A 21775-nucleotide genomic window follows, 5' to 3' on the forward strand; every position below is an offset into this window, starting at 1 on the left:
TTTCAATTTAAAACCAATATGCCGTGCGAATTCATACCTCAAGCTGCTCATGAAGCCGCTTTTGAACTTCCATTTGCATTATCAATGCTTCAGTGATCTCAATGCCCCTATTCGAAAACCAAAGTGCACACAATCAGCAATAAAACATAGAGGGATGGAAAACTAAATGGAAACTGATCTCAGTTATAATTGCATCCATCATTGCAACTTTTCTAAGATATTTAACTTCCAAAATTTGACAAGTTGCACAATTCTTGTTGAAACCACAATATATTTGCTAGTTCCAGATTGTCCACACACACGAGTCACTCATTAATCTTCCAGCTGCCGACGTGTTTGTGAATACTATGTAACTTTAGCACAACAGACATCCATAGTTTACTAACAATATACATTATAAATATGTCTAATTCTATTTCACGGTCATAGATCATCACCATCCTCCTTCAATCTCATTTAGAAATTGATGGTCTTCTAATCCTATTCTCTTGACAATTTCTAATAGAAATTAATGTTTACCAATCATCCATGTTATTCTACAAGAACAACTGGGAGAAGACAATAGAGCAAATGCGTAGTTGTCAAATTGTCTAGTCACTGGTTGCACTAGGCAAGGAAAATAATCACACAATAGAAAGAAGAAACAGGCACATCTCCATTCAAAAAATTAAAAGAAGTTGAGTGTAAGAAAGGAGGCTCATCATCCTACACACACGTGCAAAACTAGAAAATCGGAAGAAACCAATTAAAAGGAACATATATAAACTAAGAGTAACATTGAAAATATTAAATATCATGCCCAGAGGATCAGATAGATACAAATGATTATTGAACTCCAAAAATTACATCAACTATAAGGCATGAATTTAAGTAAAAGAAGTAACTTACGTTTTCACATCTAGAGTAGATAGATCTTCGATAGAGGCCGGTTTTTTTCTGAAGATTCTGCAAACAAACGAAAAAAAAAATGTTTCCTAAGTGACGCAAAGATCGTTCTTCATATTTATCATAACATAAAACAAAAATATGAATTAAAGATTATCATCAAAAAGCCAATGACAATCATGAACCAGAGATATCATTGAAGAAGTTCTGTTCATAATTAAGCTAAGTGAAACAGTGTGATGTATTAAAGTTCAAGAGTTATGAAGGAAAGACTTTTGAATTAAAATTGTGTCGCAAACATACTTTTTTAGTAATGTAGCAACATAAAAATATGAATTGCTGTAATATACTCAATTCTAACTTTAATATTTAAGTACCTGACAATCTAGTTTATTATATTACAATATATGTATGTGGGTGTGTCAGTGGGTATATGTATAGATAGATAAATTGTATATGTATCGAAATTTGTCATAATCACAATTCTAATAGATAGAACTACAAAAGGCATTTACACAGAGTGGCATTAATTACTGGAGTAAGAGTTATTAACTTCAGCACATAAAATGGAGTTGTTTCTGAATATTAGAGCACCAACTGCAATATGAAACTAAATAAATCGAAACATGAAAATTATTGCAAATGCACACCTTCTGTTATCTCTGGTTTGTATCTAGCTGTATGATATTTCTGCAGTTCAGGAAAAAGATGATAAGATCCTTGATTGTTACCGTAGAACTGAAAGTTGCAGATTGAAACTCTCGGCTACCGAAGGCTGGGCATCTGCTTGAAGAGAACTGAAGCTGTATTTTGTAAAATATCTCTATGCACTGAATTGGGGAATGTAAAACAATTGTATATGAATTGATGAAATGAAAGAATTGAAAAGATAATTTCCTAGCTATTCGAGATGCCTTGGTACTCTCCACTCTTTTCTCAACTAATCACTTGACTAAATCCCCCAGCTCCCCACTGTTACATTTACAGCTATTCTACAATATTTCTATTCCCCCTTTTACCCTTTTGCTAACCAACCAGTGGAACACTCTAGAACCTTGTATGAGCAAATCTTATTGGAAGTGGGAGTCTTATCAAAAGATTCCACATTGAGTAGATAGAGATATCCAGCAATGCAGGTTAAGAAAAAGGTCATGACACAGGAACATAATCTGTAGGTGGCTTTTTACGTGATAGATGGTCAAACCTTCAACTTTCATTAGCTTCAGGACACTCTTAGGAGTGGCTCCTGTGGTCAATAATAGAACAAGTGATATGAATTGCTGGTGAATATTTTATATAAAATGACTATTTACTGGTAGCGTTACTTTCACTTCCACCAAGCTTGTTGACTGACTCCACAAAGGCTTCATAAAGTTCTGGAGTCCAACGCATTCGTTGGTTGTCTTGAGCACAATTTGCAGAGGATGACTGAGCAACAGCCAAGCAAGTTTCTCCAGGTGTAGCTGGGAGCTGTTTATTGGGCTGCTGTATTGACAAATTTGTTAACAGATTGGATGGACATATGATGAGGTACCTGCATTAAAAGAACAAGGACCAAGAACCCAGTCAATTTTCATTTTCTCTATTGTACACCAAAAAAATATGTAAGAAGGAACAGTGGATGCATAAAGAAAATAGCATCAACCTTTGGTTCTGGATCTGCACTACTTGCATCAGCAAGAAGCTCATTCCAGTCAGAAGTCAAAGCACCATTATCAGTGAGAAGCTGGTTAGCCCATTCCTGCAATCATCATGCTTAGTAAGATCCTCAGATGGAATGGCAATACCTTTGCAGGTAATCCTTTCTAGTTTATTATTCTGGACAGAGGTACTTAAAGGATAATCAAGAAAATCAGGCAGTGAATCTTTACACCAAGAGGGGTTGTTATCTTCCTTGTTATAATGACTTGATGCTGTGGATCGAGGGAGTTCAGAATCAACAGAATGAGGCAAAATAAATGATGTCCCATTGTTAGTTGATTGAGATATGAGATGAGATTGTCTTGGTTGGTTTTCATGTCTTGCGAGATTGTCTTGGGTATGAATGAAACATTATGGCAATTCGCAAAGATAAAAAATAGCAGAACAATGAACCATACACTAGACTGGACGTGATTAGATTCATCTAAAAATTTAACCAGTGGTCATTCCTTTTGCATTATGTCCTAAGGTCGTAATATAATAGTATGATAACAATATAGACAATTTTACATGAAAAGTTTAATCATTAATTGTTAATCATTTGCCCTCTTAGACCTCAAGATTAGTAGCTTGTGAACTCGCCTAAAACAATTGGATGGATTCACAGGAGCCAATGTATTTGAGGAAATATCATAGTGATAGATTTAATTTCTGTTAATTAGAGCTCTCATATTTTCTGTAATTCTACATTAAGATAATCTGCATATAGCTCTCATCTTTACTAAAAAATGCCAACCTCCAACGATCATATCATTCCGACAGACCTAAAAGCGAAATTAATTATACAAAACCTTAAATAAAATTAAATTGTATGCAGACATAAAACAAAAAGAAAGATGGAAAAATATATATATAATTCAATCTTGCCTTTATAAATATAAAAACTCTTTAACTTAAAGAATCAAATGAATATTTTATCAACACCACTTCAAAAGATAATAAAAATCGACGTGGGTCGTCATTGGAAAAATAGCATCTACCGTTTACAATTACAGAAAATGCAATTTTGCGTACATATCAAAAGGGTATCGAAGTTCTTACCTAAAATTGCAAAAAAGAATCAGCAAATGAGATTGGAACAGCTCTTAATCAAATTCTTGTGGGATTAAAAATCTACGACACGCCCATAATAGTTGGTCATAGATAGATACACACGGAAGCAGTGCAGAGCCGGGATTTTAGTTTAGGGTCAAATGTAGAGGTTTTGGTCATTAAATGCTAAAAAAAATAAAATTATAGGACGATAAAATTAAAAGCGACGTAATTTATATATTTCACTTCTTCCTTGCGAGTTTTAATATTATGTGCGAATCGAAACTGCCACAGTGTAAGACAAAGAGTTGGATTGATTCAAATTAATAAATGGATTTGAGTCAATTGAATTTTGAGGAAATTGGTCTAATAGGACTTCTTTCTATGAGTTGGACATCGAATATTAGAAAAAGACTATAGATATTCGATATTTGAAACTTTAGAAGTGGGTTAAAAAAATAATAATAATAATTAATTCTAACCAAAGTCCACCGCACTGGACATGCATTGGCTCTGCCCATGCACGCAAGTATGTGTTTTCGGTGTGTAAATTCTAACTGGCTCTTGGGGATTCCATCACCAGCGAGTACCCAAAAGAATTGAACTGCCTTTGTTTGCCTCTACTTTTTGTGATATTTATATGAAAAATGCTATTTGTACACTAGGATTGACACTCCGATATACGAATCCCTGAGAGGATGTATCCCACAACAATAATAAAAAAAAAAAAAAATTGGAATCGCCAATGTGAGGAGAGTGTCAACCCCAATGTACGTGTAGCAAAACTCTATTTAAATACTCTTGGATAATTCTAAGCACGCCCGTCAGTTGGCGCATGTAAGATATTTGTCACTTTGAGTTGATTAAAACTGGCAAAATTAAGGTCCTGTTTGAGTGAAAAAAAAAATGTAGTGATTGAAGGAGAACGTGTGATTAAAAGAAAAAAAATTGATTTACGTGTAATATTATTTTAATGAAAAATACAAATAGGGTTAAATACAACTCTTATTTATTAGAAGGTGTTTGGGACTCATTTTCATGTAAAAATTCATTTTAAAATAGTAAAATGATGGGACATGTGTGGTTGAAAAATAAGGAAAAAATTTTATTTACGTATAATATTATTTTAATAAAGAATGTGTTGTTAAAAAGAATAGAGAGAAAAATACATTTTAAAAAAAATGGGTACCAAACGGGGCCTAAAAAGAAATTTAATTCTTCAAATTAAAAAGTTATTTTTAATAAAATAAAAATGAAATACTTTGAGTTCTTTAACATTTATATAAGATTTTTTAAGAAATGAATATTTGTGGAAAATGAAAATTGGTGGGAATTATTATATATTATTTTTATTTACTTATATTGAATAAAATAAAATTGCTAGTAGAAGTAATTCTATTTTTAAATAAGTTTCATGTTATTTTATAACTGTTAATTAAAATTATTTGAAAGTAAAGTAATTTTATTCATCGAATTGAGAGACGAGTTGGACCTTCAACCGCTTTAGCTCGATAAAATCTTTGCGTCACTGAGAGTAAATTAAAGAATAATAATCAAGAATACAAGAAATATGTATAATTGAGCAGATCGCAAAATGAAATTATAAACAAAAAATATAAAATTGATTTAGAAATATGAAAAATAAATTTTGAAGGTTAGTGAGTGTCGTGTATGGGTCCCACTTGATTGGGCAGGTGACAATACATTCCAAGAATTTTAATTTTTTAAAAAGATTGAACGCCAATTTTGAAGGTTCCCCACCACTCCGTCATTAGAGTTTTGTGATGGAGGTAAATCGCGGGATGTGTTTCAACAGGTCAAGAAATAAGAGTTTGTCCGTATACTAGTGCCCACAAAAAATCCAGTCGCATATCTCAAAAATCGAACACTCACACTTTCCTCACATTGCGAATTTTAATTATGCTCTTTCACTTGGCCAAAAGGGAAAATGGGACTCCACCGGGACGGGAAAAAGTTGGTCGGATACGTGTCTCTCAGTTAATGGGCTGTTATTTCACAAAAATATGAAAATAAGTTATCCTAGATAACGCCTTTTTGGATGATTAAATGGTTGAATTTAGCCCCCAAACAGTTATTTTAGGGGGAAAAAATCTTTTTTTTTTTTTATTTTCAATCACGTATTCTCTAATAAAATAATATTACGTGTAAATCGTAAATATCTCTTTTTTATTTTAATCAAACATTCTTCAAATTCAATTTCCAATTACTTTTTTTTTCAAATTTATTTTTAATGAAACCCAAAAAGGGGCTTAATTAATTGTCTGGAATTAATAAAATTGAAATTTAAAACGAAAATAATGCAAAAGGCGAATAAAATTTATGGTTCGAGATTTTATTGTGCCTCAAGCAATTGTAAATGCTCAAGTCAAAGTTTTTTTAACTAGTTGCTCAGAAACGTTGGTTTGAGTTCAATTCGTGATAAATGACAATTTTTTCCATATACATCAGGAGAAAAAGTTATGATGGTAAATCCTTTCTCGAAGAGCCTCCAAGACAAGCCACTCTCGAAATTCATTAATTACCCAAAAATGTGTGGCCTTGAAAATATAATGAAATATGACCAAAATTATGCTTTCATAAAAACAAGTGGACGTTACAAGGACAGCCCTTTGCATGATCCAAACTCAACCAGCACTAATGAAAATTGACAAATACATTTATTTGGACAAACTCTCTTTACTATTGTTTCAATTTTTTTTTTTTCTTCAACCATGAAAGCTCGAATGTTTATTATCTTAAATATAATTGACTACGTAAAATCAGACCTATTATTGACTAATCTTTTTTAGAATTTTATCGTTTTGGAAACAAGTTGCTAATGTTGAAGACCTCTTCAACGTTCAAAATGCCTTAATCAAACTACCATGTTGGTGGAATATTTAGTAATATAAAAATAAAAATAAAATACAAAATTTGGATGGCTTGTACAACCTAACTATTGGCCAACGAAATATAGTTGAAAAAACTTAACGAGTTTAGAAGAGTAGGAGCTTTAAAAATAAATAAATAAATTCAACTTCGTATCTTATGAGCGTTTTTTTTGGTTCGGGTCACCATAAGCCTCACATCACAATACATTTATATGTAACCACGTGTATTTACACATCAAAGCATGAGTTGTTTAATCATTTTATATTTTCAAACATAGTATGATTTTCTATTGAAACTGGGGCATTACTTGAGAAACTCATAATGCACTTACCAAATGCACATGCATTTGACGATTGACAAATAGACGTATGAACCGATTATAACAAGTCAATAAGTTTAGAATCTCATGTACAACATCACAAAGTGCATATATATTTTACCACACTCATAAAGCATTTGCACTAGTATAGTGCAATGGATACTATCCTCATCGAACAAATATTGCTTACATTTTAAGAAACAGTGTGCAAAGATTTTTGGAAGTCTTGAACGTTCATTTTGCTATTGAATTTCAAATCTTCAACACAACTTGATTCTACTCATATCATATTGAAAGAATTCATTTAAAAGTCTAAATAGTTGGATTCGAAGTTTAACTAATATATTCTCTAGAAAACATGCAGACATAATTGGAAAAAACAAGAAAATAATGTTGTTGTACATGTACCTTAATATAAGACCAGACCGCCCATAATATCCAACCTTTATACGGTTTCTACAGTGGATTCTCTCAAGGATCCTCGCTCAGGTCACCTTGAACACCTCGCAGTGACGGATTGAACAAAACAATGGCAAACTAGGCTCGACCCAACTAGTGACAAGACCGAGTCATGTCCAACTTGAGCCATCCCAAGCCTTTTGCTCCAATGTGTAAAAGCAAAACACCAAGATATGAACTTACACAAATCCATGACTTTCGAAGTATGACATAGTGGAGAACGATGTGTCATCAACATCAAAGATCCATTCATCTTTTCCATCACCACCTTTTCAAAGAATTACAGCAACTTCTACTCAAATACACTTCACATTCTTCAATTTTCTCTCATAGTCTGCCTTGCTCTGACTTGAACTCAGTTACTCATATATTTTCCAATGTAACCAATGCAATCTTGAGGGACAACCTCAAATCCTCTTATGTTGCTCGACCCAACAGTAAATTTTCCAACTCTCACAGTATTTCTTCAAACCAGAACCAGAAACAACATTATTTTTCTTCCGTTGATTAAGAATGTCCCAATCTGCCATTCCTGAGCCAATCAAAAGGCTTATTACTGAAAGAAATCATAAGAAGGGCTTGGTAAATCATACCAAAGCCATATGTTTACTACGTATTTATAGGAGCAATATTTACATATTTGAAACATTCACATCCTCTAATGTAGCAAAATTACAGTAAATAATTCCTACAGATAATCCTATTGCTATGCTGGACATATGGCAGATTTGGAGCCTTCATCATTGCTAATATCAATCAACATTGCTGGTACTTTTATGAGAATTGGGAACGGGAATGGAAGGTTGCTGTCTAACCCCCCCCCCCCCCGGCAAGCCAATGGGGAGGTCACAAACCATGAGCTTGTCCTTCAACAGTTGAAATCGGAAGGATGTTAATCCTTTTGTGAAAATGTCACCCACTTGATCCACTGAAGAGATGTACTGAATGCAAACATCACCATTTACCACCTTTTCTCTAATGAAATGAAAATCCACATCAATATGTTTTGTACGAGCATGATAAATGGGATTGGCAGGGAGTGCAATGGCACTTTGATTATCACACCAAATGGTTGGAGGTGAAGTAAGTGGAATGTTCAAGTCTTTTAGTAACATGCGAATCCAATAAAGTTCAGCAACCACCATCGCAAGAGCTCGATATTCAGCTTCCGTACTAGATCGAGCTACAACACTCTGCTTCTTAGCACACCACGATATTAAGCAAGGGCCAAAGAAAATACCATAGCCGGTAGTAGACCTTCGATCAGATGGGTCACCAGCCCAATCCGAATCACAGTATGCATTTAGAGTTAGAGGACCCTTGCTGAAGTACAAACCATGTTCAACAGTGCCTTTGAGGTAACGCAAGACTCGCTTAGCAGACTTCCAATGGATATGAGTAGGGGAATGAAGATGTTGGCAGAGTTGATTGACTGAATATGCAATTTCAGGGCGACATGTATCTGCCCATGGTGATAAGTAAATAAAGAGTTGTCAACTGAAGAACCTTGAAAACCAAGATCTAGTAGGCAATTTGAGAGTTTGAGGAACCAAGCTCTTGGGGCTTGCTTGAGTCCATAAAGTGCCTTTTTAAGGCGACAGACATGATGAGGTGCAGTAGGGTCAACAAATCTCTATGGTTGTTCAATAAAACCTTCTTCTTCGAGATTTCCATGAAGGAAAGCATTGGAAACATCATATTGTAAAATGGGCCAGCCAAAAGATACAGCGAGACAAAGAACCACACGTACAGTTGCTGGTTTTATTACCAGACTGAAAGTTTCGGTAAAATCGACACATCTATTTGTTGAAAACCTTTAGCAACTAGTCTCGCCTTGTAACAGTCAACACTTCCATCCGCCTTTTGCTTAATTTTGTACACCCATTTGGTACGGATGATGTTATGATCAACAGGACGAGGGACAATATCCCAAGTATCATTGGCTATTAGTGCATCATATTCCTGTTGCATAGCTTCCTGCCACTCCTGAGATAAAGCAGCTTGGGAAAAAGTAGTAGGCTCAACAATATTAAGCACGCTATGATATGCACGTACAGGATGATTAGATGCATAAAATGTATAAAAATCAGGGAATTGCTTGGGTCGAATAGAACCAGTTTGGGATCGGGTTATCATTTGATGTTGAGTTGGATTGAGTATAGGAGGGCGTTCAGTTTCTGACTCATCAGAGGTTAGGTGGGTCTCAATTGTTGGAGAAGGACTAAAGTCAGGTATGTGTTCGGTGGTGTTAGATGAAGAAGTAGCTAGTAATGGTAATTCTTCTTCATGTGGTTGGTGTGACAATATATTGAGTTGAGAGTAAAAGGGTGCAAGATCAGATGAAATACCTGGCACGGTGGCATTTGAAGTAGCAGAGCAAGTAGAGGAGGTCCATCCTTTTGCTGGAAAGTTTTGTTCATCAAAGGCTACATTACGAGATATGTACACTTTATTAGAGACGGGGTCTAAACATCGATAGCCTCGATGGTGAGAAGAGTATCCAATAAAAATACATTGTTTACTCCTAAAAGCTACTTTATGACTCGTGTAGGGTCTCAATAAAAGATAACAGGCACATCCAAAAGTTCTCATGAAAGAATAATCTGGGTTTTCCTCAAACAATTTTGCATATGGAGATGCATTTTTCAAAACAAGTGTGGGTACTCGGTTAATGAGGTAAATGGCTTTCATGAAGGCATCGACCCAGAATTTTGTAGGTAAATGTGATTGACTTAAAAGTGAGAGTCCAACTTCCATAATGTGTCGATGTTTTCGTTCGGCCAAACCATTTTGTTGAGAGGTATATGGACATGATAGGCGTTGATGGATACCATTTTTGCGAAGAAAAGATTGGAATTGGTTTGAGAGATATTCACCACCATTATCACATTGAAATTCTTTAATTGTTGAAGAGAAACGGTTTTCAACTTGGGCCTTAAATTGCATAAAACATGAGAGCACTTCGGATTTATTTTTAAGTGGGTACAACCAAGTAAATATAGAGTAATCGTCAATGAAGATAACATAATAACGATGACCATCAGAAGATGGTGTAGGAGAGACCCAAACATCAGAATGAATAAGTTTGAGTTTTGATAACGTGATACGGGAAGACTCATTGAAAGGTAAATTTTTTGCTTTTCCCAATAAACAAGATTCACAAACAGACTCAATATTAAAGGATCCAGAAATAGGCAATTCAAAATTCTTGACTACATTTTTTATGACTTGAAAAGATGGATGACCCAATCTCGAATGCCAACCATTAAGTGTAGTCCGAACACTTAAGAGAGCAGCATGAGACCGAAATTTATTGATAGATTTTCGATCAACTTGAATAGGATAGAAACCTCCTTCACTCTGCCCTGCTAGCAACGTTCGTCCCGTGCGGTTGTCCTTAACAAGAAATTGAGAACCGGTTAGAATACAATAGCAATCAATATCTAAGCAAAGCTTATTTATTGACAAAAGGTTTACTGATGCTTTTGGATAATGAAGGACATTTTTTAAGTGTAATGGCAAAGGAGATTCTTGCAACGTGAGATTACCAGTATGCTTAATTTGTAAACAATTACCATTACCCACGGCTACTTTATCATCTCCATGATACGGCTCAATCAAGTGAAGGTTTGAGAGATCTGTTGTGATATGTTGATTAGCGCCACTGTCTACATACCATGTGTTGTCCTCAAGAATAGAATTGGAATGAGCAGCCATAGCTGCTAGTTGTTGAGGAGGATGACGTCCCTGGTAATTGTAGTCATAGCGGTGGAAACAGTCAAGTGCCATATGACTCTTTTTCTTACAAATTTGACAAGCATAAGGGTCAAAGTCAGGTACGTTTGCCCAAGCAGGAATTTGATTTGGAATATGATTGGCAGCTTGAGGGAACTTCTTTGCCAGAGTAGGAGTCGTATTAGGATGAGCTTGTTGCCAATTCCTGCTATTTTTCTTTGGGTTCTTTCCTCCTCCAAACTTGTTAGCCATCATAGCAAAGTTGTTGTGATCATTGTGCAAATTTCTCTGCTGATTTTCAAGCAAGGCTTCAAAAGCAATTAATTCAGAGTGGAAATCATTTAATGTAATCGACTTCTCACGTTGTGCAAAATAGACATTGGATATGAAGGGAGTGAATGATGAGTTGAGTCCTCCCAGAATATGAGAGATTAAGTCCTCATCAGTCATGGATTTTCCCACAGCGGCTAATTGGTCTGCAAGAACTTTAGCACCTTCAACAAAATCAGAACAACTTTTGCCTCCTTGCTGTAGACTTTGCAGTTGACGTTTGAGTTGATTCACATTTGAGGATGAGGAAGAAGCATAACGATTTGCCACAGCAAGCCATGCTTGCCGAGCAGATTTGAGACCATAGACTAAGGACAGTATCTTCTCTGAGATCGTGGACTTCATCCACACTAATACAAATCGATTTTTTTTGTTCCATATGATAAACTCCGGATTAGAAACAGGAGCAGCAGTCCCTACAACAGGTAGGAACTCTTCTGGGCATGGTTCAGTACCATCCACAAAACCCAGAAGACCATGGATATCAAGGGCACCTTCGACTGGGGAAGACCAGTTTAAATAAGATGATGGTCCATCAAGTCTCACCGAGACAAACTGAACAAGATTGTTAGGTGGAATGAAGGTAGTAGCGGAAGACATTATTGTAGGTAGGATTAGACGTTAGCCAAATATGGATCTGATACCATGAAAGAAATGATAAGAAGGGCTTGGTAAATCATACCAAAGCCATATGTTTACTACGTATTTATAGGAGCAATATTTACATATTTGAAACATTCACATCCTCTAATGTAGCAAAATTACAGTAAATAATTCCTACAGATAATCCTATTGCTATGCTGGATATATGGCAGATTTGGAGCCTTCATCATTGCTAATATCAATCAACATTGCTGGTACTTTTATGAGAATTGGGAACAGGAATGGAAGGTTGCTGTCTAACAATTACAACTTAGACTTCCCTCCTTAAAGGATCTGTTTGTCTTTTCATTTTGTTTTTACATATTTTTTGTTTAATATGAAAACAATCCAACATGCAATTGCTTCAGACGATGCCATTTCATTCTTACTTGAGAACCATCGCTGTTCAATTGCAAACTTCACTTGAGACCTGCTGATGTGAATTACAGTGGAAAAAGTGCAACTTCTGGATCATGTTATACCAGAAATCTTTGTCCTGTTGGTTATGGCATTAATCCCACTAGTTCTATGCTTTCTTGAAGTTTAATTTTATTCCGTTTTGTCATTAGAAAATGTGCACAAAAATAGAGATCTCTCTTTGCAGATTCTTTTTGTGTTTATATAATTGCATTCAACTGATCATAACTTCTTATTGTCCTGTTCTAAGCAACTGCCGGTGCAGAAGGCTATCCTCAATATGGACCGGGACATGGTGTTCGGGATACAGCGAGCTCAAGGACTTCGCTACGAAACCATAAAAACACTACGAAAAATATGATTTGTTCAGCTTATTTTATACATTAAAACATCTTAATAATAGTCAAAGAACTTTGCTACAAAACCATAAAACGCTATATCACACCTTCCTTTTCAAATGAAACAATAACTAATTTAGTAAACATTCCTTCTAGTGTCATCAAACAATTGGGATGATTTTTCCAAGACAAACATTTGATTCTTAACCAACCACTAACGAGCACATTTAGGCATGTTTGATACACAGTACTTGACAGAAATCAATATATAACCAAGAAGATTTTAATTCTTTGTTTACCGTCTAGTTCAACATATCAAACATGTCAACAATACAGAACCATCATAGTATAAATCAAAGAAAAAAAGACACAGTACAAAAATTATCAGCATAATCTATAATGTTCTAAGCAAAGTTAATATATTCTCAAGCCGAGTTGCTGATTTCTTGATCTGATGAGATATGGCATATCAACATGAGAAGAAGTTCAAACAAAAACAAGACGAGAAGGGCTCTAAACATTCATCAAATGGTCGGTGGGATCTGGAAAATTTTCTATTTATGATCCAAATTCAAATAAATAACTTGAAATATATTAGCATCTAAGCTACTTTTTCTAGCTAATATAAGTTTTATTTAGAACTATTAACCTTGATCTTAAGGAATTCTAGAGATAAAGTATCCCAAATAGACAAAAAACAAGCTTTCTTAATGCCTTCATGGATCAAAACTATTTAGGACACATTTAGCACCTAGTATCACCCTCTTTCTTTATCATATCCAACATTTCAAGTCCAGCAGACCAAATGTGCACTGGACATAACTAAGATCAGAATCACCGGGGAGCTAAGGGCGAAGGGTTGTCATCAGAGCGACCTTCGTCGAAGTTTTGAGAGTAGCTTTGAGCATCGTAATTGTATCGTATAGTGTTGCTTTTCCTCCTCAGAAGTTGTTTCCATTGTGAATTGAACCTCCAAATCAACAATCTTGCAGAACATGATACATGGCAACAATTTTCCTGCAATCTTTTTTTAATAGTAATCAATCTAAGTGCAGAACAACTGCACATAATTTTCCTTCTCAATTTCAGGATTTTATCCTTCAAGCTTCCAAGATGAGAAAATTTCATGGTTGAAGCAACAAGGACCATATACTGAATAGCTGCAGAAGAAAGAGTTTTGGCAATTTAATACATGAAAACACGTGGGAGATGCCTTGTGAAAGTGATGATATTCTATTGGACGTAACTTTCACTTGACCAAAAAGTATTCATGTAGTTGACTCAAATTTACCGAGAATAAGACTTTTGTTGCTGGATGTAATTTACATGTCTATTAAGCATGGTAAAGCCTTTTGATCCAAGACAATGCGTCAATCCTGTAATAAAAATTAGGAAATGCTAGATGAACATAATGGGCTACAAAAGGGGCTACATAAAGGATATTTGGCGCCTCGCGCGTGAATCTTGTAATAAAAATTAGGAAAATGCTAGATGACTTAATAGGCTACATGATGGACACTTGGCGCCTCGCTTGTGGGCCCGAGGTGCAGCAGGCGCCTCAGCCAATGCCGAGATGTCACGTGTCCATTATATAGCCCTCGATGTAGCCCATTAGGTTCATGTAACAAGGTCCTAAAAATTATTCATGTAGTCACCTCAAATTTATCGGGATCAAGAATCCTTTTTGGGTGTAATTTCACCTCCACTACAAGTGGTGAAGTGTTCCAAGATAAATCTGTCAATTTGCCAGTGGGGCCTGATTATGGTCCTCTTCTGAAGATATGATAGAAACTTATCCTTGTGCTGTAACATCAATGGGGTTGTGATAACTTATTTTTGTGCATATAGATTCTAAAAAGATGCTTTGCTTTCTTATATCATATTCTCTACATCTAAAAATACCTTCTTGAAAAGCCTCCAACTCCATCCAATAGAGTTGAGAATTGCAAAAATAAATTCTTTTTTCGTGTCCCACAGTCCACAAACGCAAATTTCATATTTGGTGCACATTGCTTGACAACACTATAGAGTACAAAAATGAATTTAATTGAATTCCATTAATTATAATTATGTGCAATTCAACATACCAGAGTTGTTTTAAAATAATAAAGAGAATATATCTACTTTTTCTTGGGTATTCTGTTTTGTCCTTTCTTTTCCTTTTTCTTATATGGACAAGTAACAAACAAGGATGAAGGCATGAAGCAATGAGTTCCTCAACAAGGAAAAGAAGAGTAGAAAACATCAAACCTACTTTTACTCATTAAGTCACCTAATTGACTCAATTAGAAATCCACCGACAAAAGCCATGAATTCAAGCACCACACAAACAAGATCAAGATGTCCATTTTAATTACTAATTAGTACATATCCAGGAACGATTAATAAAAAAATTTTGCTATTTGTACAGTCAATTTAACATATGCTTTGACAGATAAAAATAACAATAATAATTTGACAGAAAATGAAACAATAGCTTGGCAGAAATTATTTTTTCCTTCTTTTTTTATTAGTCAAAGTTTCTGTCAAACTAACTGTACATATAACCATTATCCACACCATATAAAATTTCTTTTGCCGTAACATTGTTGTTCTTTGAGCTTCGGACCATTTTGGCAAGTCCTTTTAAAAGGCAAATGCTGCTTTTGAGACTAAAAAAATATTAAACATATTTGAATAATTTTCTTGAAATGCGTTATCTAACCAAAGAAAGCAACCTTAAGTAACTTCAGCATAAAATTCTTCTACGAGTAACAAATACCCTGCTAAACGAGCCATTCATCATTATTTTCTTTGATCTATGAACATCTTTTATTTCGACCAAGTTTCATGCATCTATTTTTGGTAACATATCTGTTTCTTGCTTCATTACCCGAGTTGCACATTGATCCCAGCTTCTTTAAGAGGAACGGGCTACTTTTGGAAATTCAGATGCATATCGATCCACAATGGTCATTGTAAAAGAAGAGAATATAGTTACTCAAACGGATTAGAAGCACAAACCATAGGGGTCACAGAGTCACTGAAAATATACCAAACGACAGAAAAACGTTGAATGAATCAAATGCCAACCATTTACCGTAGCTTTAAAACACAACCCACTCAAAGCGTCAGGTCACTGTTTAAAAGCAATACCGACCCACACAAACTACACAAATTCAACATACTCCCAAGCGAATTGCAAGTACCACCATGAAGAGTCAACAGGAATAGCCCGAGAGCTGACACATCTACAATTAACACATACATGGCACAACTTTGCTACAATCATATAGGCAATAATCCATATTAATTGAACTAAAAAACAACCATAGAAATCAGAAAACCGGTAAAGAATCTGACTTTCCACAAAAATGGCAACTTGTTTAGTATAGGTGTCACATAAATTTCTAACATCAGACCTTAAAGACTTCAAAAGAACTCGAAAAACAAAAATTCCCGACCACTTCAAACTTCTACATCTAAACAATGGCATTGGCAGCACTTGCAATCCGAGGCCAAAGATCAGCGCACTCCTTTCCAATTGGACCAGTGATGGCAGAACCTACGAACAAAGTAGTGACCAAAAGAATGACAAGGAACGTCGGCAAAAACACAAATTTCAGATGCACAACATGCCTTCGGAAAGAAATAAATACAGAAATTTACTATCTATTGTTGAAACTTGAATATTACCTTTCATCTCACCCTTGGGATTCACGATAACCCCAGCATTATCTGCAGATCAGATAACAACGATTAGGAACAAGTTTCATAATTTCATAAGGGAAAGGAAATCGGAAAATAATAATAATAATAATATTACCACCATCTGATGAAGAAAAAGTTCAATTTCTTCCACACACAAAGAACATAACTCTTGTTGTAGAAAGGCAAGTCACATAACAGTTGATACACAAAAAGGGTAGCAGCTTCAAGTAAAATCATGGTTTTAGAAAACCTAGCAATTTTTTTCAAATTCCAGATAATAGAAATGTGGATCTGCAATGTACAGTACATCAACACATAAATGCTTAATCACCATAGGGTATAAAGTTTAACATACAAATAAAAGCAATATGTGATTGTCCAATTTGCTTCCGTGTTAGAAAATAACGTGCAAAATAGATCAAAAACCCAATTTTTTCTAATTGCAGAGAGTGAATGAGTGCAGAATGTGATTGTCCCGTTTGCTTCCATGTTTGCACACTCTACCAGAGAGTAAAAGCAACATGTATTTGCGATCACAGTCATTTTATGCAACAATTGCAAGTATATATCAACAAAAACTAAAACAAATTGAAAACATCCACTGTTTGAGCTGGTTAAACTCACATTCATTCAATAAACATAAATCCTATCAATATCAGTTTAGCCTGTCATTAACTGTATATTATTTAAACGAAACTTGATGAAGGATACGATAGTTGTACATATATTGACAAGTGTAAACAGAGAAATGAGTAAATATACCTTCGAAGTACATGAAGACGCCATCCTTTCGGCGCCATGGCTTGCGCTGCCGTACGATGACAGCTGGCATGACCTTCTTACGCAGATCGGGCTTTCCCTTCTTAACGGTAGCCATCACCATATCTCCAACACAAGCAGATGGCAGGCGATTGAGACGCCCCTTAATCCCCTTCACCGAAATGATGTACAGATTCTTCGCTCCGGTATTGTCAGCGCAATTAACCGTCGCCGCCACTGGCAGACCCAGCGACATCCTGAACTTGTTCCCCGCCGATCCTCCACGTCCTATACGAAATCATTTTAACGAAAATGTTAGTAAAAAACATTTGTTTGCATAAATGATTCGAAAATTGAAAGAAGATTGTACCTCGCTTCGACATTTCTGCCGATTTTTCTCTTACTCTAGGGTTTGGTTAGATCGATGAGGTCCTGAGGAGGAGCTAGGGTTTTGTTGAGTTTTAAGGATGTTTTGGACATGGGCCGTGAAAGTTAAGGGCTTGTTTGGAAACTTTTGGCCCAGCGGCCGATTTCATAATGACTAATTCCATTTCTCTTTTTTATTTTTATTTTTTTAAAAGAAAATTTAAATTTTTCGTTCTCAACCTTCGTAAAAATAACAAATCTACACTTAGGATACGTTTGATTGTCAATATTTTTCATTGAAAATGTGATTTTTTCATTCAAATTCCTATTTTGTGCTATTTGATTGACATTTTCATGAAAAATGTTTTCATAATTTTGATCACGTGATCATATTTTCATCAAAATTGAAGAAAATATTTTCTTTTGGGGGAGTAGGATTTCAATTTTCGGGAAATTCATTCTCTCTTTCTCTCTCATATCTATCAATTCTTTCTCATATACCCATCAATAAAAAATGGATAAATATAATATTTTTTAATGGCCTGTTTGATTGGTTTGAATTCCATGGAAAATGAAATTTGAATTCCACCTTTTTTCCAATTTTGTGTGTTTGATACGTTTTAATTTTCATGGAATTCCATTTTCTTCCTTGTCTTGGAAAATTGTATTTTCTTGATTTTCCAACCTACTGTTTATGGATTTTTTTTTATTTTTTTTTTACAATGGAAACAAATTCTAAGAATTATTGTAAAAAAATATTTCACTTTAATTGATAATTTTCATATAAAACAAAGTCAAATGGACACCAAAAGATAGAGGATTTTCTTGATTTTTTTGGTTGGCAATGGAAACAAATTTCATTCCCAATATCAGTCAAATTTATCCCTTTAATTGATAATTTTCATGTAAATTAAAGTCAAATGAACACAAAAAAATATTTTTATTTTAATATTTTCCACTTGAAAAATTATACCAATCAAACACAATAATTTACAATTCTCAGAAAAATAATTTCTTGACAATTCAATTCCCTATAATTCGTTTTCAATTCCATCTTTGCAATCAAATGGACCCTAAGTTGAAAATTAAATCAATCAAACACATTTAATTGACGATTTCCATATAAATAACTTCTAGGCAATTCAATTACCTGAAATTTATTTTCTTTTTTAACTACATATCTTCTATCTATCTACTATTCCAAAATACATTTTTCAAAAATAATGGGATTCAAATAACCGCTATATGTATCTTTCTTTTTCTAAGAATCTCACGTACACTGGGATTAGGACTTGAACCTAGAGCTTGCACATAGATAGCTAGCTTACTATCTAGATACACTCGATTTGATTATAGTGGTGGCCCCCCTGATTTGCCACCTAGGTAAATTATGATGCGATCATAACTTATACACAGTTGGGACAGATATTCGGAATGCAATTCTCCTTCCTGTAGACCTTCCTTTACGACGTGCGGACAAGATACCCGGGAGGGCGACAAATCGCATCATAACTTTGTCTCCACAAGACAACTGCTTTCTAACATAAATGTTGCCTTCCAATTGTCGCGGGGATTCGAACCTCCAGACAATTTGATTATTCTTTCTTATTGAACATATGAATCACGAATTGTCTTCTTATGATTCATCGATTAGATAGATGAATCATTTGAAATAACTTCTAAGGAAAAAACAATCCTATTTCCTGTTGGCTATCATCTCTTATCTCGCTCTAGAAGAGAATGGGGGGAATAATACCTACGACTATCAAACAAAGATCCTTGGTTTTTTCTGTCGATATTGATGTTCAATTTGCCAAGAAAAGGTTGAACTCATTTCGTATTGACAGAAATATGTGGGTTTGTGTTTGGACCATATATAAATGCATGGACTTCTCTTTAAAAAATTTCCACGTAAGACTTCAATCTAGATTATGAAATCCTCCAAAGATGCTCAAGATCTCAAGTAGTCCTCATCTTTTTGCTAGATAGCAACTACTCGTCGTACTAAGCCGAGTGTAAGTGTAGCTTTTGCATTCTAATTTACTCTTCTTATATTTTTGGCAGGCAACTGGGATAGATTGTGGTTTTATGGGACAAAATTCTAGATTTCGAGGTGGGCTTTAGAGAAATTGAACTGTAAAGAACAATAGCAGTTCGTGGTGGGATTGTAAAGGGGAGAAAATTTGCTTTTCACTTTGTATAGTTCTAGAAAATTTCTTATTTCTTCAAGTTTCTTCTTCAAGAGAGAAGCCTATTTCATAGAATCATTCCCAAGGCATTGAGCTTCTTTTTTCAAGTCAGTGACATGATCATGGATTTGCAGATTAAAAGATAACTAATGAATATGTTTGCTTCATATCAACATTAAACTACAAGAAGTTGAAAAGATCAATCTAGAGAATGAGCTAAATTCACAGTAATTTGTTGAATCAACCAACATGGAAAAAGGCTAATTTCCATGTAAGTTTTTGTGTTCTTGTTCTTCGTGAGGAATAATACATATAAATAACCATAAAAGCACCTAGAAGCATCACAACTGGACTATTTGATTTCTTCGTGGTGGGTTGGATGCATCAACATTGATGACAGAAGAAGAGGGGGAACAGTGAAGCTCGAAGCATGAGAAACGATTGGGAATGGAACAATACATATAAATAACTATAAAAGCACCTATTGGACTCATTGGACTCTTTCGTTGTGGATTGACGGCAACGACGATGATAGAAGAAGAAGAGGTAGAATAGTGAAGTCGGAAGTAAAAGAAATGAATGAGATTCTAGTTTTAGAGTGGGGAATATGCATTTGTGTATTGTTGGAAGAGAAAATTACTTGAAACAATGTTTTTCAAGTTTTAATTTCACGAATCACTCATTAATTTTTCTTTCAAAGATCAAGTAGTCATATGAATGTAAAAAACATGTCATGTATATTAAGTTATAATTAGACATAAGTCACAATAACACAATTTATAGGTCACAATAATTTATCAAAACATGTCAAAATCACATCATTTGATTTTTTGAAAGTTTTGTCATTTTAAAAATTGTATTCTTATTGTAATTATGAATTTTTTCCTTGGAATTATTTTAAAAGAGCCGTATTTCCACGAGTCCAACTGTAATGTCGGGCCCGATTTCCCCAAGTGGAAATTATATCCACCCCTGTTTTTAAATTTTCATCTTCAAAAATAAGATTATAATCATTTTTCTTCAAAAATCAGGTTATGATTTTTTAATTTAAAATATAAATGGCAATTATCCAACCAACAAACATACCCCATCCAAATCCCAAACCCAAATAAATTTCCCCATTCCACCGTACCCACACGGTCCCTCACATACCACAAGTCTCAGCTGGAGATCTCTTCAAACACCGAATCCCTGTCTATTGTCTTTCATCATCGGTGAGTAGAGTCGAGGCACTCCTATTAATTTAGGCGTTGTCGTTCGTAGTAGGATGCCCCAATGCTACCATTTTGCACTCGGCGTTGAAGGTTAGCACTGCTGCAAATGGTAATGTCGGGGTTACAGTTTGCAAATGCATTGCCTAACTCAGGCACGGTATGTGGCTGGTGTTGGTATAGGGAGAGGGTCTAGGGGGGTTTTTTGGGGTGATTTCTTCCTCATCCGATTCGATCAACTTAGCCAAAGTTTTGTTGTTGGTGTTTTGTTTATTTTCAGTTTTGTGAATGGTGGTTGTTAGTCGTGGTATTGGTGCGGCGATGGTGGTTATAGAGTGGTCGTTGATGGTTTGAGAATTGTGATGGTGGTCGTGGGTATGGACGGTGGTAAGGCTCAGTTTTTTTTTTTTAATTGTTGGATGGTATTTTGTGTGGGCGTGGGATGGTGTTTGTCAGGTGGCAGACTTGATGATTTGTTGGTGGGGCGATGGCTGTTGTGGGGTAGTATTAGTAGGTGGTGGCGGGTGGATGATTGGAGATAGAGCCGGTAGGTGGTTGGACCATGATGCAGTAGCTGATTTTATGGGGCATGACGGTTTAAAACTGTACATCGTTGTTGATGTGGTCGTGGAGCCGTCGGCGGTGATAGTGAGGTGGTGGTGGTGGTAGTGATGGTGGATTTGGCGTTAATTTTTGTGTTCTGGTGGTGGCGGCAGCGGGGGTGGAGGTTTACGGTAGTGGTGGCGATTTGCGTTGGTGGTGCGGTGACGATGGTGTTGTGGTGCCGGCGATGATCACAGGGTGAAGATG

At 35.3% G+C, this 21775-nt stretch overlaps 1 protein-coding gene across 1 annotated transcript; it reads right to left on the reverse strand.

The window, feature by feature from the left end:
• Positions 1–15914: 15914 nt before the first annotated feature.
• LOC111371609 (60S ribosomal protein L23) lies at positions 15915–17690 on the reverse strand. Its single transcript, XM_022993674.1, has 4 exons — positions 17570–17690; positions 17203–17487; positions 16426–16467; positions 15915–16294 (listed from the first exon to the last, which is right to left on the reverse strand). Exons 1-4 carry the CDS (start codon positions 17580–17582, stop codon positions 16212–16214), a joined length of 423 nt encoding a protein of 140 aa, XP_022849442.1. The 5' UTR covers positions 17583–17690; the 3' UTR covers positions 15915–16211.
• Between the last annotated feature and the right edge of the window lie 4085 nt (positions 17691–21775).

This window comes from Olea europaea, chromosome 22 (assembly GCF_002742605.1).
Source record: "Olea europaea var. sylvestris chromosome 22, O_europaea_v1, whole genome shotgun sequence".
Lineage (NCBI taxonomy): Eukaryota > Viridiplantae > Streptophyta > Magnoliopsida > Lamiales > Oleaceae > Olea > Olea europaea.